The following is a 19863-nucleotide window of genomic DNA, read 5'->3' as shown; positions in this document are numbered from 1 at the left end:
GTTTCACCTAGAAATTGTAGTACAGACACAGCTACAGACAATATGTAAATGATGGCTCACATGATTGTTTCCAGCAAAACTCTCTTCACCAAAACAAGTGGTGGTGGGGCTTGCCACCCTGATGCAAAAGAAGGGAAGGGAAGGAGCGGGTACTTAATACTTTCACCTGGACTGTCCCCCCTGGCTACAAGTTCTTTATTTAAATGGCAGGGTAGCCTCATTTCTCTCAGAACTTTGAAATTTTTGTTTTATTCACATATACCAGTAAGATTGTCAAGGTAGAGTATAGATAGGAGCCTTTACAGTTTTCACAGTATCTGGAAAGGCAGTTTTAGCTGATTTTCAAGATTTCTTTTAACATTTGCCTCTCTTAATGTGTTTCGTCTACTATTTATGATTAAGGGCTTATTTCTAAGTTTAATTTTAAAAGCTTAAAAATATTAATGGTACTTGGAATTGAAACCTATTAAATATCAAAGTTGAAACTAATTTTTGTCTATCATTTTACTTCTCTGAGCCTCAGTTTTTCTATTTGTAAAAAGGGGAAATTGCCTGGCGACTGTGGCTCAGTGGTTGAGCATCGACCCATGAACCAGGAAGTCACTGTTTGGTTCCCGGTTTGGGCATGTGCCCAGGTTGCAGGCTTGATCCCCAGTGTGGGGCGTGCAGGAGGCAGCCGATCAGTGATTATCTGTCATCATTGATGCTTCTATCTCTCCCTCTCACTTCCTCTCTCTGAAATCAATAAATAACATTAAAACTTTTTTTGGGGGGGAAAGAAAGTTATACTTGTTGAATTCTGAAGTTCTTTTCAGTTCTGTTATTCTGTTGTCTATGGAAGAAAATTCCAATTTCTCTTTATTACAAAACAAGTCTGGCCCTTTCCATAGCTGTACTAATTTTTATAAATTGGCCATCTAAAAACCATTTTTTTTTTGCCTCATTAAATTACATTCCTTCCCATTCAGAGGAATGTGTCTGACTTGCAGGCGTTAATGGACTGTAGGTTACCAACTGAAGAGAGGCTTGCAGCGGCAGCAGCTCTGAGCCAGGACTCTCCCTCAGGGGCCTTTTGCACTTTACCCCTAACTCCTTCTGCCATCTCTGCCCTTCCCCTGGTGGGGCCTGGCCTGGCAGAGGGACTTGGACATTCCCCCGATTGTGATTTTTAGTTTTCTCCAGGAATCTGAAGCCTTTATTTGAGGAACCTTAATTGGTCTAGTTCCATGGTTGGCAAACCATGGCTCGCAAACCACATGCGGCTCTTTGGCCCCTTGAGTGTGGCTCTTCCACAAAATACCATGTGCGGGCGCGCACATTCAGTGCAATTGAAACTTCGTGGCCCATGCGCAGAAGTTGGTATTTTGTGGAAGAGCCGGTATTTTGTGGAAGAGCCACACTCAGGGGGCCAAAGAGCCGCCGTTTGCCGACCACTAATCTAGTGTCATGAGCAAAGGCGTGTCCCCAAAACAAGTCACGTGTAGGTTGTGTCTTTCCACGGTGCCAGGTTTATTAGGGGGACCTCCCCCATAAGCCAGTAGAATCACACTCAGGTTACACACAGAGAGGAGGAGCTTATGAGATACAAGCGAGTAGAGCAAGCGTCTGGCAGGAAGTCCCAGTCACTGGTGGCGCCTGCAGGTGGAGAGGTGGGTGTCGGTCTCCAGCCAGGCAGTTGCGGTGGCAGCATGTCTGGTGAAGCCGGCGTCTGGCAGGGCTCCGAGCTTGACTCGCACAGCCACGCTTTGAGTTCTTACGGCCCCCAGCGGCTACAGATGGGGTCATTATCCACGTGTCCAGACTGGTGGTTGTGGGCGTTCCAGCCCCTCCCCAGGGTGTTCCTGTTACATCCCACTACCTCAGTCTTGACTTGGCCCTTGATAAAGCTGTCATGGCTACAGCGACTCCATGTTGGATTGTCTCAAGTGTCCAAAAAGCCCGCGCTGCTCTTGCTCTGTACGTCCTGGAAAGGTGGTGTCTGTGCTTGGACAGTGAGTGCCTTGATTCCAGCACTGACAGTGGGTGCACTCCTTGCTCCTGGTTCCTTGAGCGCTTATTCCAGCCTGGAAGGGCTCAGCATGACAGCGGTGTTTCTCCCGTCTCCATTTCTAATTGTCGCGCCTTCCAAACATTTATAGTTCTCATCACTTCACTAGAAAAAAGGTTTTCTGTTCATGACAAAGTGGAGGGTATGCCACACACCAAGTATAGAACCAGCCCTTCTTTCCGTATTCATCAGCAAATGGCCTTGCCTTTTCCCACTCCCTCACCACTCTCATCCGAGTTCCCGCTTACGCTGCTTTAATGTTTTGGCTGCACTCTCGTTCTTTTCAAAGAAAGAGACTGGATTCCTGGTGCCATCTTCTCCCTTCACCTCTACATTGGTGGGTAGTGAGGTTCTGTCCTGTGTGGTTGGAAATGAATTAGGCTTGCATTCCAGTGCTAACCTGGAGAGCATCTGGGTTCTCAGCCTTTGGAAGTACCTGCTTCTAGCTTAAAAGCAGAATGCAGAAAACCAAGAATTCATTTAGTGTTTTCAGGTTATTGTGGCATTATTTTAGCTTTGAGCTCTTCGGAGGTCAAAGAAGAAAATTCTTTAATCTCTTTGAGAAAGTGTAGGAAATTGTGAAATCTGATTCAAAAGCAGACCTAAGAGAGAAATGTCAGTGTTGGGCAGGAATCAGAAGGAAATTGGATCAGGCAGAAATCAGATAAAAGTTACCTGTGTCCTAGGAAATCAGCCTGCTATGTTCTGGGAAAACAAAGCTCTCTCACTTTCCAATTTTCCTGTTGACACGGTAGAAACAGCGTTTCTGAGTGTCAGGTGCTCTGAAAGCCGCATGTTGGCATTGGAGCCTGGTGCCCGTGTGAACCAGGGCTGAGCTTCTGAATCCGCACTGCACTGTGCATATTGTGAAGCCCAGCCCCGCTTCTCCTGCTGCTCGTGTTGAGCCAAAATACCAACGGATAGAGCAGCCCTCTGAGTTTTCATGTCCAGTGTAGGTGCGTGCATGTGGCTTACCATTCAGATTTGATAATGATTGGGAAAAATAAGTGGTATTTTCATTATAGCCTCAGTTTTGTTTATATAAGCAGAATACATGACGAAAATAACAGGAGATGTTCTCTCTCTTTGGTGGCAGTACAGGCATATACAGGGTAGGGCAAAAGTAGGTTTATAGTTGTGAGTACGTGAAACAGTGTATTCTTGTATTATTTATTAATTGTGTTATTTTACATATTTGTGTAAACTTTTCTATACTTCATGAGATTTCTGTAATGAGCATATGGACTTTTATAATTAGAAAAGGAGACTTTTGAAAGAATTACTAGTAAGTGAAATTGTAGCAAAACAATTGATTCAGTGTTAGCCACAGGACTAATGAAAAGCTGACTGAAAGCACAGCATCTGCTGAGAGTAGGAGGGTCCTATTGAGACAACAGCAAAGGTTTTCATGGTACATAGTTCACATACGTTACACTCTTCTACTTTAATGCAGAGGAAACAGGTCCTTTAAGAAGGGAAGTAGCTTTTGCTGTCATTGAACCCACATCAGATAAAAGGAAGAGAGTGTGGTAGGGAGCAGACTGGCTAGGAGGAAAGTAATTACCAGGAGAACCAACCTGGGTGAGACCTGGCCATGATGGTCTAGAACTGCTAGTTTGGCTTGGCGTTGATTGCAGGGCGTGATAAGGTTGCACCTGAGACATCTGGGCCTGGGGGCAGCCAGGGTCCCTCAGATCCTGGTGGTTTGTTGGGCCCAGGAACCACACTCAAAAGTACTGGCATGTCGAGGGCCCCAGTAGAGGCAGAATTTCCAGTTAATGTAGAGAGAGCAGGAAGGACATCCGCCCCCATCGCTTCTTGCCTCCCTCCTGAACTTCTTCAAACTAACAAGTTGAAGGCATGAGGAAATTATATTTAGAGATCCCTACAGACATCCAAGGACTGAGTCTCAAGCATGTGTGAGCATCTGTGACGTACTTTCATCTTCATTACGAATCTGCACAGTGATGACTATTAACGTTGCGTCTCTCCTGTCCAGATAGTGTCTGCGGTCCAGTACTGCCACCAAAAGCGGATCGTTCACAGAGACCTCAAGGTGAGCCCCGGAGCCCTCACCAGGGCGCTCTGTTAGTGCATGTGCTTCTCCCGGCAGTGAGGAGGCATGCATTAGGCTGCTGTTACGTGTGACAAAATAAATCTTCTAGTAATTGAATCTGGTTACAGCAAACAGCATTAAAAAGAAAGAAAAGTGAGTTTGTTAGAAGTATTTTACATCGCAGTTAAAGTAGCTTGTAGTTGGTTTGTGGAGAAAAACCATCACACCAGCAAACAGCCGGGGGCTCCAGCAGTGCAGCCTCACTGGACAGACAGCGGCCTCGGGGCCGCCTGGCCATGCCTGCTGCTCTCCTTCCGCAGCGGTTGCTTGAGCCTCCGTCACCGTCCTCCCCTCTGCCCTCGCTCCTGCAGAGGATCAGGTTTCCCGTTTCACAGGGAAATAGAAACATTCAGCAGAAACTGCCTCCCTTTCCCAACAGGCCCTCACTTAGCTGCACCTGCACCCACCCTCACCCCTCACAACTGCCCTCTTGGTTCAGGGCAGGGGGGCGCCTTGCCTGGCCCCGCCTCTGTGTTCAGGTCCTGTCTCCCCCAGGTGCGGCTGCCTTCTCACCCACAGCATTTACAAAAGCTTGCTCAAGTCTGTGCCGCCTTTTACCAAAAACTCTCCGCCCAACTCCCCCTCTAGGTCCTCCCTTTTCTCTTCTCTCCTTCACAGCCATAGTTCTTTAAGCACTGTCTATATTCTGTCTTAACTTGGTCCTCACTTCGTCTCACCTCACAGAATTGTCACCGACTCACATGTTCCTCTCCACACCCCCTCACTGCATTCACATCCCCTCTGGTAGCTGCAGTGGTTGCTTGTGTGTTGAAGACCCCATTCCATCCCTCGCCAGAGCTCCCCTCTCCACTACCAGCCACAAGAGGACACAGCCCTCGGGCCCTCGGGCTCAGCAAGCTCGCCGCCTAAAAGTCTTCCTTCCGAAACTGGAATACTCCTTTCTCATCCAGGGCCCCTCGCCTTTGCTCAGGCATCTCTCGGTCCCAGGTCCTTTGCTCCCGTTCCCTACATGTCTCCTGACCGCGCTTGCCGGGGTCCTGCCCCAGCGGGTCCAGGGGTTCCCCAAAGGTGTGGACGGAGTCGGCGAAGAAGGAATGACACGGAGACAGCGTTCAGTTGATCAGCAGCCTAGCCAGGATCTCTAGCCAGGATCTCCAGCCAAGTTCTGGTCTGGATCTCCAGAGAGGTTCTGCTCAGGTTCTCCAGTCAGGTTCTGTCCAGGTTCTCCAGGCAGGTCCAGTCACCAGGCTCTAGTCAGGCTCTCCTGCCAATCTCCGCAGTCAGGTTCAGTCCAGGATCCCTGCCATGCTCTCTTGCCAGGCTCCGCCTCCAGGCTCCGAGGCCAGTCCCTGTCCAGGATCCTCTGGCATGCTCTCGCCAGCGAAGTTCTTCTGTCTCTAGGCTCCGTGTAGGTTCTGTCTTCTGAATTCTGTCTCCTGAGTTCTGAGTCTTTCTGTCTTGTTACAACTGTATTTATACCAGTTGATTCAATCCTATCAATCTCTATTACAAAGGTTAGGGCGTTTCTTATCTCCATTCCAGGGAGAAAAGATTATGTAGTTTAAGCATGATTGTTCGTAGTTAAAGGGATTAATTACCCGCCTGGCACTTAGTTAAGGGGTTTTATTCCCTCCCTAACTTCAGGGGAAAATCCCTACCTGGGGAAACAACCTTTCTCAGAGGTGACCTTGGTTAAAACACATAGTGCCAAGAAGGTGAGCAAACATATTAAGAAAAGTATGCCATATATGCCAGGTCCCTTGAAACAGCAAGGATGGACCGGCTCCCGGCACGCGCTCTTTCCTGTGCCATTCCCACTGTCCTGGTTCAGACCGCCAGTGTCTTGGACTTGGTCACCACACCAGCTTCTTGCCTGGTCTGCCTGCTTCCAGTGTGGCCTCTCCCTCCCTGTGTCCCCCATGGCAGCCAGAATACTCTCCGCAAACACAAGTAAGGCTGTCGTTTCCCTGCTCGACCCCTCTTCAGTGCCTCCCGTTGCCTGGGGTTGGAACCCGAACTTCCTGACTGCTGGCCACTTTGCGGCCCTTGGTGACTCAGCCACCCCGAGTCCCCAGCTGTCCTCTCTGCCTCTCCCCACACACTCTTTATTTCTAGAGCAAACGTTCTCTCTCACCCTCTGGGTTTTCAGGCTGTTTGTCCTGCCTGAAAATCATCTCTCGGCAACATACCCACTAAGCCTTCGAGCTGCAGCTTTGACTGCATCCCTTCAGGGAACCCCTCCTGCCCCCCAGGGCAGCTCCAGTCGCCCCACTCCTGTGTCAGCACTGAGCACTTACTTTTCGGCTTCTCCCCTTCTAAATCAGGAGCTACTCGAGGGCAAAGACCCTTGTTGATTGTTATGTATCCAGACACTGACATAGGCCTGGTGTGTAATTGGTAAATGTTTGTTGAAATAATCACTATGATCTGATTCTTGAGTGAGGTTTACAAATTCCCTCCCCCCAATAATTGCCATTATGTAAGCATTTAGTGGTTTTATGAAAGGTGGCTGTCCATGTAAAGCTAGTATTCATTTTTTTAAAAGTCTCCTATCAGTCTTAATTGAAAAGGATTATTTATTAAAAGTTTGTGTGCTTTTTTTTTTATCATGGGGTATTTGTTTAAATTATTGCTGGAATGAATTTATACCTTGTTCTCTTATTGATTGTTAATGTTAAATTAGAAATTCTGATTTCCCTTCTTTTTTCGTGGAAAGAATGTTTTCTCATTTTATTCATTAAGATGTATTAACTTTATATCGTTACAAAAGGCTTTTATGAAATGCCTAATTCTATCATAGTGCTAAATATATGTTGGTTAAATTTCATTTTTGTCTTGATGTTTTCCCTCTAGGCTGAAAATCTATTGTTAGATGCTGATATGAACATTAAAATAGCTGACTTTGGTTTTAGCAATGAATTTACTGTTGGCAGTAAACTGGATACGTTTTGTGGGAGCCCTCCATATGCAGCCCCAGAGCTCTTCCAGGGCAAGAAATACGACGGGCCGGAAGTGGACGTGTGGAGCCTCGGCGTCATTCTGTACACGCTGGTCAGCGGGTCGCTCCCCTTCGACGGACAGAACCTGAAGGTAGAAGCAGCAGCTGCATTCAGGTTTTTCAGAAAGCTGGAAGGATTTTATGAAATGATGACTGTTACTAGTTAATGTTTTGTTAGGATGGGGTCGGGGGTTCTTTTTTAACCTCAAACTTGACTCACTAGTTTTCTTTCCTCTCTATCTTCCCAAAGGAACTGAGAGAGCGAGTATTAAGAGGGAAGTACAGAATCCCTTTCTACATGTCTACAGACTGTGAAAACCTTCTCAAACGTTTCCTGGTGCTAAATCCAGTAAAACGGGGCACTCTGGAGGTAATCACATAAGTGGAAATAAATAACTGCAGTCTCTTTAAAGTATTTTTAGAACTTGGCTTGGAAGCTGTGTTGAAACCCGTCCTAGAGCTTTTAAAGCAGGAATTGAAACATGAAAAACTTTTTTAAAGTTACCCTTGAGCTATAATCAATGAAATGTTGAAAGTAAATTTTTCTAAATATTGTGATTATCAGAATGTTTTCTTTTCTGCTACTAACAAGCAGTTCACCTTTCAGCAAATCATGAAGGACAGATGGATCAACGCAGGGCACGAGGAGGACGAACTGAAACCATTTGTTGAACCAGAACTCGACATCTCAGACCAGAAAAGAATAGGTACTTGCTCTGTGCTTCGTGTTGTGTGTGCCAGTAACATTTCTGCTTTGACTCACATGCCTGCAATGAAAATAATGGGCAGTTAAGTTATGTGACTCAGCTTATCTGCTTTTTCATGTTTAAGAAGTTTTCTGTTGTCCCTATAATAGCGCTCAGTAACTCAGAAATAAGCCAACTGCCCATTTGTCTTAAATGTGTGATCTTTTGGATCAAATAATGGAAATTATTTTACCTTAATAACACAATGATTTTTTTACCCAACAAAACGCATAAATATATTATGCCTTTTTTTTTTTAGATATTATGGTGGGAATGGGATATTCACAAGAAGAAATTCAAGAATCTCTTAGTAAAATGAAATATGATGAAATCACAGCTACATATTTGTTGTTGGGGAGAAAATCTTCTGAGGTAAGAGTAATCAGAAAAAAACTAAAATATCCTTTATGTAAATTATCAGTTTATGTAAAGGGTTTTCTTAGTTTTTATTTTTTTAATATCTAAAACACTTGGTATAGCATTTATTTTTAGTTTACCTGCAATAAATCTAATTCTTCTAATGTATATGAGCTACTGTTTTAACTTTAAGACAATAAGCTTACTTTCAGAGGGCAGCCACAGAGTCTGTGCAGCCGCCCCAGGATCCAGAGCTGTCATAGCCCCCTTTCCACTTCCCATTGCAACCAATAAAGGCTGTTTGTAGTGTTAATAATAATAATCACCTTAATGGTGATATTGTCACAAACTTGGCTTTCATAAGCTAACCTATAGCTATTCGTAGTTTAGAAGTGATGTAAAGTATCAGATGAAGTGAATAGAGCATTGTAAGTTATTTCAAAAAGCCTGGAGAGCGGATAAATACCTCCTATCCTTTTGTGAGTTTTTCCAGCAGCCAAAACTACACTGTGGCCTGAGATGAGGGCTCTCATCTTTGTACGTTTGATGCTTCTCTCAATGAGCTGTTTATGAGAGGTTTGTGTGTGATGAGTTTACTTTCCTAATCAACCATCTGGATTTGTGTGTGGTTTGCTCTGTTTTTCTCATTTTCTCTTAGCTCGATGCTAGTGACTCCAGTTCTAGCAGCAATCTCTCACTTGCTAAGGTTCGGCCGAGCAGTGACCTCAACAACAGCACCGGCCAGTCTCCTCACCACAAAGTGCAACGAAGTGTTTCCTCAAGCCAGAAGCAGAGGCGGTACAGTGACCATGGTAAGCGGAGACCATCCAGTGTGTCCCCTGTGTGTCTCCCTTACACAGGGGCCCCTCACACTGTGCAGGACTCCTGGGGCTGGATTGGGCTTGATGTCTGCCGTCCACCAGGTGCTGACATGGTGCATTCTCCCTGGTACATTCCATGGCTTTTTTTTTTTTTTATCCTCACCCAAGGATATTTTTCCATTAACTTTTTTTTTTTTTTTTTTTAGTAAATCTTTATTGTTCAGATTATTACATTTGTTCCTCTTTTTTTCCCCCCATAGCTCCCCTCCACCCAGTTCCCACCCCACCCTCTGCCCTTACCCGCCCCACTGTCCTCATCCCTAGGTGCACAATTTTTGTCCAGTCTCTTCCCGCATCTCCCACACCCCTTTCCCCACCAAGAATAGTCCATTCCCTTTCTATGTCCATGATTCTATTATAATCACCAGTTCATTCTGTTCATCAGATTATTTATTCACTTGATTCTTAGATTCACTTGTTGTTAGATGCATATTTGTTGTTCATAATTAGTATCTTTACCTTTTTCTTCTTCTTCCTCTTCTTAAAGGATACCTTTCAGCATTTCATATAATACTGGTTTGGTGGTGATGAACTCCTTTAGCTTTTCCTTATCTGTGAAGCTCTTTATCTGACCTTCAATTCTGACTGATAGCTTTGCTGGATAAAGTAATCTTGGTTGTAGGTTCTTGGCATTCATCACTTTGAATATTTCTTGCCACTCCCTTCTGGCCTGCAAAGTTTCTGTTGAGAAATCGGCTGACAGTTGTATGGGTATTCCCTTGTAGGTAACTGAGTTTCTTTCTCTTGCTGCTTTTAAGATTCTCTCTTTGTCTTTTGCTCTTGTTATTTTAAATATGATGTGTCTTGGTGTGGTCCTCTTTGGATTCCTTTTGTTTGTGGTTCTCTGCACTTCCTGGACTTGTAAGTCTATTTCTTTCACCAGGTGGGGAAAGTTTTCTGTCATGATTTCTTCAAATAGGTTTTCAATATCTTGGTCTCTCTCTTCTTCTGGCACCCCTATAATTCTGATGTTGGTACGCTTGAAGTTGTCCCAGAGGCTCCTTACACTATCTTCGTATTTTCGGATTCTTTTTTCATTTTGCTTTTTCGGTTGGGTGTTTTTTGCTTCTTCGCATTTCAAATCTTTGCCTTGATTCTTGCGCTCCTCTGGTCTGCTGTTGGGAGTCTGTATAATATTCTTTATTGCAGTCCGTGTATGCTTAATTTCTAGTTGGTTCTTTATCACAACATCGATGGTCTCATTAGATTTCTTGAGGATCTCAATAACTTTATCGGCGGCTTCTAGACAGTTCTTGATAGACCTTAAAAGTGTGGTTCTGAACTCAATATCCTCCATTGACAGTTTTGTCCTGTTTCTTTGTCTCCACATTTTTTATGCTTTCTTGGTGCACCCCCTAGTGGTCATTGTGCACGGTCTTATTGTAGTTAAGCCTTGATTGTTGTAATTAATACTAGGGGGATTTGCCCTCTAGGCCAACTGGCTGTCTCCATTAACTTTTTAAAATTTTTTTTTTTTCCACTGAGCCAAACCGGTTTCGGCTAAATTTTTTTTTTTAAATATGTTTTTATTGACTTAGAGTGGAAGTGGGGAAAAGAGAGAAAGAGCTAGAAACATCAATGCTGAGAGAGAATCATTGATTGGCTGCCTCCTGCTCGCCCCTACCAGGGATTGAGCCCGAAACCTGTCATGTGCCCTTGTCTGGAATCGAAACTGGGACCCTTCAGTCCGCAGGCTGGTGCTTTATCCACGGAGCCAAACTATCTGGGGCTTCCCATTGATTTTTAGAGAGTGGAAGGGAGCAAGGGAGACAGAGAGAGAAAAAAACATCGATGTGAGAGACACATCAATTGGTTGGCTCCCGCAAATGCCCCAACATGGGGCTGGGGATTGAGCCTGCAACTAATGTATGTGCCCTTGATGGAATCGAACCCAGGACCTTTCAGTCCAAGGGTGGATGCTCTATACACTTAGCCAAACCGGCCACGGCCATTCCATGACTTTTGATAGATAAGGCCTACCTGGGAGGAAACCTTACAACTTGCCCCTCCGGGAGCCCTGCTGCAGTCTCTAGCTCTCTGTTCATTCTCTCCCCCTCTCTGCTGTCTAGCTTAATTTTCCGGAGTGCTGGACTGTTCTGTCTTTGCTATCCAGTAGAGTAGCCACTAGCCACATGTGGGTGTTGAGCACTTAAACTGGGGAACTTATTTTCATGTTTGTTAAATAATTAAATTTACACAGCCACATATGGCCAGTGGCCCATATTGGACAGTGCAGCCCTGAAGAATATTTGACACCCCAGTTTTTTCTTAAGTGTTTTAAAGTTTGTTTGTTTGCTTTATGTGTTTTTTCTAAATATACTTTTATTAATTTCAGAGAGGAAGGGTGAGGGAGAGAGAGATAGAAACATCAGTGATGAGAGAGAATCATCGTTCAGCTGTCACCTGCACGCCCCCCACTGGGAAATGAGCTCGCAACCCAGGCATGTGCCCTGACCGGAATGGAACCTGGGACCCTTCAGTCCACAGGCCGACGGTCCATCCACTGAGCCAAACCAGCTAGGGCTGTTTTAAAGTTTTGACCTGTGCCATTCTTAGCCACACTAGCTGTTATTGAGCCTAAACACGCTCTTCTTTAAAAAAATAATTTTTATTTATTTCAGAGAGGAAGGGAGAGGGAGAGAGAGAGAGAAACATCAATAATGAGAAAGAATTGTTGATCGGCTGCCTCCTGCACACCCCCACACTGGGGATCGAGCTGGCAATCTGGGCTTGTGCCCTGACCAGGAATCAAACTGTGACTTCCTGGTTCATAGGTCGACACTCAACCACTGAGCCACGCCGGCCGGGCTAAATGCCCTCGCTCTTAAAATTTTCACCATAGAAGTGAATCCTTTATGAGACTTAGGAACCTCAAGGGTATGCTCACCAAATTTGATAGTTTCGCCCTCAAGGCAATCGCAGGTGTTGGAATGCAGAGACTGAAGTGTGTGTGTGTGTTTATTTGCCTGTAACTAAATGTTTATGTTTCAGGTAATTCCTTTACATCCAGTATTCTAGGATTCAGGAACCAAATCTATGTTGGCCTGGTCCTAACTTTTAAAAATACATCATCATATGGAACGTTCATTTATCTCTTGTTCAGTTCATTTCTCTTCTTTGGACATTGTCCACCTCCATTTTTCCAACTTGAGAGCTGGCACTTAGAACTGCACAGAGCGTTCTAGGTGTGGACAGCTTTGGTTTTGTACCAAAGTGATGATCCCTTACTCATCTTCCATTTCTTTTTGCTAGTGCCATGATTTGGGCTGACGCAGCACATTGTCCTGATACTGTCAGTAAACTGCCTATGTGTCTGCTATTTGAGGGTCTTAGCGTTTGGAACCTGGTCTGACATTTAAGAGTGAACTCTTTTTTATTGCAGCTGGACCAGCCATCCCTTCCGTTGTGGCATATCCAAAAAGGAGTCAGACCAGCACTGCAGATGGTGACCTCAAAGCAGATGGCGCTCCTTCCAGGAGGGCAGGCAGCGGTGCAGGCGGAGGCAAGGGAATGGCTCCAGCCAGTCCCATGCTTGGGAATGCGAGCAATCCCAACAAGGCGGACATTCCTGAACGCAAGACAAGCTCCACTGTCCCCAATGTAAGTGCTGTTGACCTCGAGAGCGCTGGGGATTGGCAGGTGCAATGCTCCCTCTCGGTGAGCCAGCAGACCCTTTATGTGAAAGGCACTTTCTGGTGATTCCATAAACATTTGCTGAGCTTTAGGCTGTGTCAGAGGCCGAGAAGTGGAAAGACCTCATAGTCTAACAGGAGAGGAATCCAAATGAAGGCCGAGCAGACAAGTGATCACACACGGCGCTCGGGGGCGCGGACTGCCTGCACGTGGGCCGGGGATGGGGTGTGCACTGTATTTCAGAGTTTATTCCAGTAAAGAACTCGGACGGCATCCTTATGGGTGCCAGGGCCTGTACTAGGTGCTTTCTCACGAGTTAATTAAATTTTTGAGTGAAGAAAAGTCAGGTAATTGCCTAAAATTTCACTGCTGACCTGAATCTCTTATTCTCTGCCCTTGATGAAATCTCACCAGAGAGCAAGTAGTATTTATTAAATAAAATGGAATCTTTTCAGCTTCAGAAGCTTTTCCATTAAATGAAATGTGTCCTCTCTGACCCGGTGCAGGAATTGCTTTTAGCCTTGTAAAGTGATTTTCGGGAGAAGTCGTAGAGAATGAACAATCTTAAGGACATTCTGTGGCCATGCTCTTCTCTACACACTGAACAATGGCACGGCCTCCTCCACCCTGATTAACCCTGGAGTGAGGGCCAGGTGCGCCTCTGCTGCTCCCCTGGGGAGGCCTTGCTGTGCCTCCTGGGATACGAGGGCTCATAAAGGAGCCCAGAGGGTTCTGCTGCTCCTCTGATCTTGGGCTTTATCCCAGCAAACCCTGTGTGACAAGGTTTTTTTCTTTCGGCTTCCTAACTCCGTAAGATCGGGCTGTCATTCTTTAGCCCTGCAGTTTAAATTCAGCCTCCAACTTTGGGTTACATTCTCCAGAGGAAGGTGAGAATCTTGTTCTTTGCCTTCATAATGCTCCATCCCTATCACCCTACTCATCTGCACACCGCCCTTTTGAAAATATATACAAGCATTATCAGTCACCTGCATTTGATTACCCATTAGTCTTTGGAGTTTACTATGCATGGTCTGCTGAGCTGTATTAAAGGTGCCTGTTTTATCTTTTTTTTCTTTTAAGAGCTATTATTTTTCCCCTTTTTAACCCTCACCTGAGGATGGATTTTTAATTGACTTGAGAGAGAGAGAGAGAGAGAAAGAGAAACACATTGATGTGAGAGAGAAACATGGATCAGTTGATTCCCATACGTGCCCCAACCGGGAATCAAACCCACAACCTGGGTATGTGCCCTGAACAGTAATCGAACCTCCAACCTTTTGGTGCACCAGACGACGCTCCAGCCAACTGAGCCACCTGGCCAGTGTTTATCTTTGTTAAAAATTGTTCTTATCTGATTAAATATCTTAGTTATAACTTTCATTCTTTGCTTTTTTACTTTGAAAGTATTAGCTTTTAAAAAATTGATGTGAAATTAAGGGGACATATCATTAAGCATTTTAAAATGTAGGGTTCAGTGTCATCTAGACGTTCACAGTGTTGTGCAGCCACCACCTCTCTCCTGCCGAGACTCTCCAGCGCAGCAGGGAACACTGCTTTGCAGTGCCCTCCACTTTCCTCTCGCCCCTCCCCCCGCCCCTGGCAGCTTGCTCTCCCTGTGGAGTGGCCTGTTCTGGACATTTCCTGTAATTGGACCCAGACCATATGCGTCCTTTGGGCCTGGCTTCTCTCACTCGGCATCATGTTTTCAGAGTTCAAGCTGTGACCTCTGTCAGTGTTTCACTCTGAATAAGCCATGGCTTTTCATTGATGGACAGTTTGCTTGTTTCTACTTTAGTTAATATGAATACTGTTGTTATAAACATTTATGTACAAATTTCTATGTAGACTTGGCTTTCATTTCTCTTGGGTTTAAACCTAGGAATGAACTCGCTGGGTCATAGGTAATTCTGTATTTGACTTCTGGAGGCATGGCCCAGCTGTTTGCCACAGCGGCTGCACCATTTTGCATTCCTGTCATAGATGAGCTCCTGCTCTCCACAGCCTTGCCAATACGTCTTTTCCATTTTTTACTATGGCTGGCCTAATGGGTGTGAAGTCATTGTAGTTTTGATTTACATTTACTTAGTGACCAGAGTTGTTTGGCATCTTTTCATATGCTTGTTGGACATTTGTATGCCTTCTTTTTTTTTTTTTTTCCTTATTGATTTCAGAGAGGAAGGGAGAGGGAGAGAGATATGGAAACATCAATGATGAGAGAGAATCATTGACTGGCTGCCTCCTGCACGCCCCCGACTGGGGATCAAGCCCACAACCCCGGCATGTGCCCTTGGCCAGAATCGAACCCGGGACCTTTCAGTCCGCAGGCCAATGCTCTATCCACTTAGCCAACCTGCGAGGGCTATATGCCTTCTTTGGAGAAATACCTATTCAAGTCCTTTGCCCATTTCTAAGTTGGTTGAGTTTAAGAGTTCTGGAAATCGAACTCGCAACCTTTTGGTATGCAGGACAACGCTCCAACCAACTGAGAGTACCCAGCCAAGGCTAGTTTTATAGTTTTAACTCTGATATTTACATCTTTACTTTTTATTTGTACATTTACCTTATATTTATAATGCTTGCTTTTTAATTTTCATTTTGAAACTATTAGCTTTTAAAACAGTGGATCTTTGTCTCACTCTTTAAGTAATCCATGAGTTATTACTGATGGATTATGGCAGCCAGCTTTTCACAGTCACTGTATATAGCCACTCTTCCTCCTTTCTGCCAGAGGAGAGAGGTTGCTTCCTTTATCCCCTTTCTGATCCTTCTGCCAGTACTGTTGATATTTTAGTGTAGATTTAGTTAAAGACTGGATATTCATGTTTAATTAGGAGAGGTTTTTCTTTTTTTCTCAGTATACTATGCTTAATTATTAAATAGTTTAAGACAAAAATGCCCCCCCCCCTTTTTTTTTAATAGAGTAATACAGCATCTGGCGGAATGACACGGCGAAATACTTACGTTTGCAGTGAAAGAACTACAGCTGACAGACATTCAGTAATTCAGAATGGCAAAGAAAGCAGGTAGGAATTTTACCTGTTTGCAAGAAGTTTGTTTTTCCCAAAAGAAATGGAAGCATATTGTTTACTTCTCAGTTTTTATAATCAGAATTCAAATAATAATGGTAAGTATTCTCTAACAGTAAGTTAAATTTGAATGTGAATTTTTAGGAAGATACTGGAATTCCAAATTCCTCTCACTGTCCAGAACTTATCCTCCTGGCCAACTGTATGTGATGACTAAAAGGGTTGAATTAAACCAGGGAGCTTTGCCAGAGGAGATGGATAGTAAGCTGCGGTTTAATTGTAGAATAGTGAAGTCAAGGTTATTTGTGCACATGAATAACTTGATCAAGGCTGAAAGGGGGAAAGAGAAGGAGCCATGCTTTTGAAGGATGTGGATCACAAGGTGGGGACAGGGAGGGTGGTGGACCTTCAGCTACAGGTCCGCAGTTTGCCAAAGGGGCCAGGTGGACCAGTGTTACCATAGTCTCGCAGAGTACTGGAGTGTGCAGTCTTCTGAATGATTTGGATCTGGTGGATAGGCGAGCATCCGTAGAATAAGCATGATTTAAAATACTAGCAGTCATATGTACGTAAGGAGAGAGTCGTGCAGCTTTCTTGGTGTTACAAAATAAATAGAGTTGGAAAAGTGAGAGGAAGTGGGTCCAAAGACCTTGGGGTAGAGTTAGTTTGTTGTGAGAGAGAAGAGAGAGAAGATGGAATGGTAGAACACAGTCCCCAGGCTGGATGGATTTACTTCTTTTTGGAAGAGTGGTGTATAAACTAAATCCAGTGTGGTGAGCAGGGAAGGTTTGGAGTAGAGATCTAGAAATAAATCCACATCATCTGTTCTTGACACCTGACCTCCTAACTTGAACACTGTTTGGTCATGTCACATTCCCATGCCCAGCATCAAAATTGGTTCTTTCTTTTTTTTCTCCCGTTCACTTTCTAAAATTGTACTGTAAGCTTTCTGTTTCCTTTAGGTCTCATTAGTCACATGAAATGTTTGATCGCTAACTTCTCCGACAGCCTAAGCAAAGATTCTTCTTTCTTCCTTCATCCTTAAGACCAGACTATAGTATTTATCATTCCTTCTTCCATAGACCGCTTAAATTTAACTGATATGAAGGTAAAAGCTTATGTAAGGTTATGTTGATTATTTATGGAATTTCTTTTTTTTCCATCCTCACCTGAGGATATTCTTTCTATTGCTCTTTTGAGAGAGTGAAAGGGAGGGAAGGCGGGGGGCGGGGAGGAGGTTGGGAGGGAGGGAGAAGAAAGAGAGAGAGAGAGAAACATTGCTGTGTGTGAGAGACATTGATTGGTTGCCTCCCAACTGCACCCTGACTGGGGCAGGAAATTGAACCTGCAACTGAGGTACATACATACTGTTATGGGTTTACTCAGCGAGATAGACCACTGACTCAGAATTTAAATTTAAGAGCCTTTATTAAGCTGTCTTAAGCCAGGTGTGATGAAGCCACATCAGGATCCTGTCAACCTTGACTGCGGTGGGAGTGGTCCTTTCCAAGCAGGAGTCAGTCCTTGTGTGGTAAATTTCTTTACCCAAACAGAGTTACCAGGTTGGAAGGGACAAACTAGATACAGGCAGAACATCTCGGACTTGCTTCTGGTCTGCTTTCTGGGTAGACTGTAAAGCCTGAAAGAACTTGAGTAAACTGGTGAGATGAGTAGTTCAGGATCTGGAAGAGTCACTAGAATCTGTAAAGGCCCCACTGGTTTTAGGGCAACCTCCTGGACTGCTTCGTCTGCAGCCTAGTTCCCTCTTGCTTCTGGGGAGTCCCCTTGTCTTACATATACATAGAGGTGGAAAGACATAGTTACATCTGGCAGTGCCAATTGGCCCATCATCCTTGCTCTGCTCATGTCTATCTAACTGCCTACTATATTACCTTAAGGATCCTGGCTCTGAATTCGTTCAGGGAAAATGGGCATTGGATTTCTTCTGTAGTTGCTTCATGCTGAGGAGGGTCAGAAGTTTCTCTCAGAGCCAAGAAATCCTTGCTATCTGTCAGAGGGACGATGAGGCCTGGGCATAGAAGGAGGTGGGCTTGTGACCTGGCAAAGACAAACTGTAACAAATGGTCTGGTGGGAGGGAAAGAAAACATTTTAGTTTTAATAACCTCTATTGAAATAGAGTTTTTCTCCTTAAAATTATCCCTCTGTTTACTAAAATACTAATTTATTTACTGTATTCAGTTTGGCCTGATTGTTTGCACAAACACAACAAGAATGGTAACCAACTACCTCTGCTGGAATTTCATGATTGAATCTTAATGTGCCCCATAGGGCCAGGAAGCCGAGCCATCCAGCTGCCTGCCTGTAGTATCTGCTGCCCATTGTCCTTGCTTCAAGGCCCTTCTCAGCAGCCCTCCTACTCGTCGTGGCCCAGAGTGCATGGGGGTTCCGCCTCCCCTTCTACTCTGACCAACCGCCAGTGATGGTAGGGCATGGGCCTGACGCTCCAGCACCAGCTATTTTCAGGCTACCAAGCAGGATACCAGGCTTTGTCCATGGCACTCTTACTGGCTTTAAGTCTTCAGAGCTCAGGGCTTCTTAAAACATGATACTCCAGTCAGAGTTTTCGGTCAATAAAACCACTATTGGAAACTGGTCTTACTGAATTTATGTAAAGAAATGTATTTCCATGATTTATTTACCAAATTTCGGAGTAATTACGTAAGGAGAAAAAGCCACTGACCTGCCTTAAGATCTGATTTTCCTTGCCAGTCCTTTTTATGGACTCTCTAGAGTTATAACAAAACAGTAACTGTTGGATTTCTTTTATCATTCCCCCCTAAGTACTTTGGCATAACTATTTACCCTCTGTTTAGGAGGCAGAATATAAATTATTTACTCTTTCTGGCTTACTGGCCTGTACCATTTGATTAATTTCCTTTCAACATTTCTCTTCTCCTTTTTTTTTTTAAATTAAATCTTTATTGTTCAGATTATTACATTTGTTCCTCTTCCCCCCCCCCAATAACTCCCCTCCTCCCAGTTCCCACCCCACCCTCCGCCCTCACTTCCCACCCACTGTCCTCATCCATAGGTGCACAATTTTTGTCCAGTCTCTTCCCGCATCTCCCACACCCCTTTCCCCACCAAGAATAGTCAGTCCATTCCCTTTCTATGTCCCTGATTCTATTATAATCACCAGTTCATTCTGTTCATCAGATGATTTATTCACTTGATTCTTAGATTCACTTGTTGATAGATGCGTATTTGTTGTTCATAATTTGTATCTTTACCTTTTTCTTCTTCGTCCTCTTCTTAAAGGATACCTTTCAGCATTTCATATAATACTGGTTTGGTGGTGATGAACTCCTTTAGCTTTTTCTTATGTGTGAAGCTCTTTATCTGACCTTCAATTCTGAATGATAGCTTTGCTGGATAAAGTAATCTTGGTTGTAGGTTCTTGGTATTCATCACTCTGAATATTTCTTGCCACTCCCTTCTGGCCTGCGAAGTTTCTGTTGAGAAATCGGCTGACAGTCGTATGGGTATTCCCTTGTAGGTAACTGAGTTTCTTTCTCTTGCTGCTTTTAAGATTCTCTCTTTGTCTTTTGCTCTTGTTATTTTAATTATGATGTGTCTTGGTGTGGTCCTCTTTGGATTCCTTTTGTTTGGGGTTCTCTGCGCTTCCTGGACTTGTAAGTCTATTTCTTTCACCAGGTAGGGGAAGTTTTCTGTCATTATTTCTTCAAATAGGTTTTCAATATCTTGGTCTCTCTCTTCTTCTGGCACCCCCATAATTCGAATGTTGGTACGCTTGAAGCTGTCCCAGAGGCTCCTTACACTATCTTCATATTTTTGGATTCTTTTTTCTTTTTGTTTTTCCGGTTGGGTGCTTTTTGCTTCTTCGTATTTCAAATCTTTGACTTGATTCTTGTGATCCTCTGGTCTGCTGTTGGTAGTCTGTATAATATTCTTTATTTCAGTTAGTGTATGCTTAATTTCTAGTTGGTCCTTTATCACAACATCGAGGGTCTCATTAGATTTCTTGTACATCTCATTAAGTTTATCGGCGGTCTCTAGAAGACTCGTGAAAGACCTCAAAAGTGTGTTTTTGAATTCTATATCCAGCAGCCTGCTTT

The 19863-nt window shown here is 44.2% G+C and overlaps 1 protein-coding gene across 16 annotated transcripts in view; it reads left to right on the top strand.

Annotated features, from left to right (window-relative positions):
- Positions 1-19863, top strand: part of MARK3 (microtubule affinity regulating kinase 3) — a 109225-nt gene that overhangs the window by 70313 nt on the left and 19049 nt on the right. For 9 of the 16 annotated variants that reach the window (XM_059685319.1, XM_059685257.1, XM_059685239.1 and 6 more), the window contains 9 exons: positions 4047-4103; positions 4848-5035; positions 6978-7214; positions 7373-7492; positions 7730-7829; positions 8128-8240; positions 8884-9037; positions 12489-12706; positions 15659-15762. In XM_059685319.1, coding sequence (XP_059541302.1) covers positions 4047-4103; positions 4848-5035; positions 6978-7214; positions 7373-7492; positions 7730-7829; positions 8128-8240; positions 8884-9037; positions 12489-12706; positions 15659-15762 — 1291 coding nt within the window. The remainder of the gene's footprint in view (positions 1-4046; positions 4104-4847; positions 5036-6977; positions 7215-7372; positions 7493-7729; positions 7830-8127; positions 8241-8883; positions 9038-12488; positions 12707-15658; positions 15763-19863) is intronic. The other 7 variants (XM_059685329.1, XM_059685282.1, XM_059685291.1 and 4 more) reach the window with 2 other exon arrangements.

This window comes from Myotis daubentonii, chromosome 1, assembly GCF_963259705.1.
Source record: "Myotis daubentonii chromosome 1, mMyoDau2.1, whole genome shotgun sequence".
NCBI classification, from domain to species: Eukaryota; Metazoa; Chordata; class Mammalia; order Chiroptera; family Vespertilionidae; genus Myotis; species Myotis daubentonii.
The sequence above is the reverse complement of the archived record's forward strand: the minus strand, read 5'-3'. Positions and strand labels throughout refer to the sequence as shown.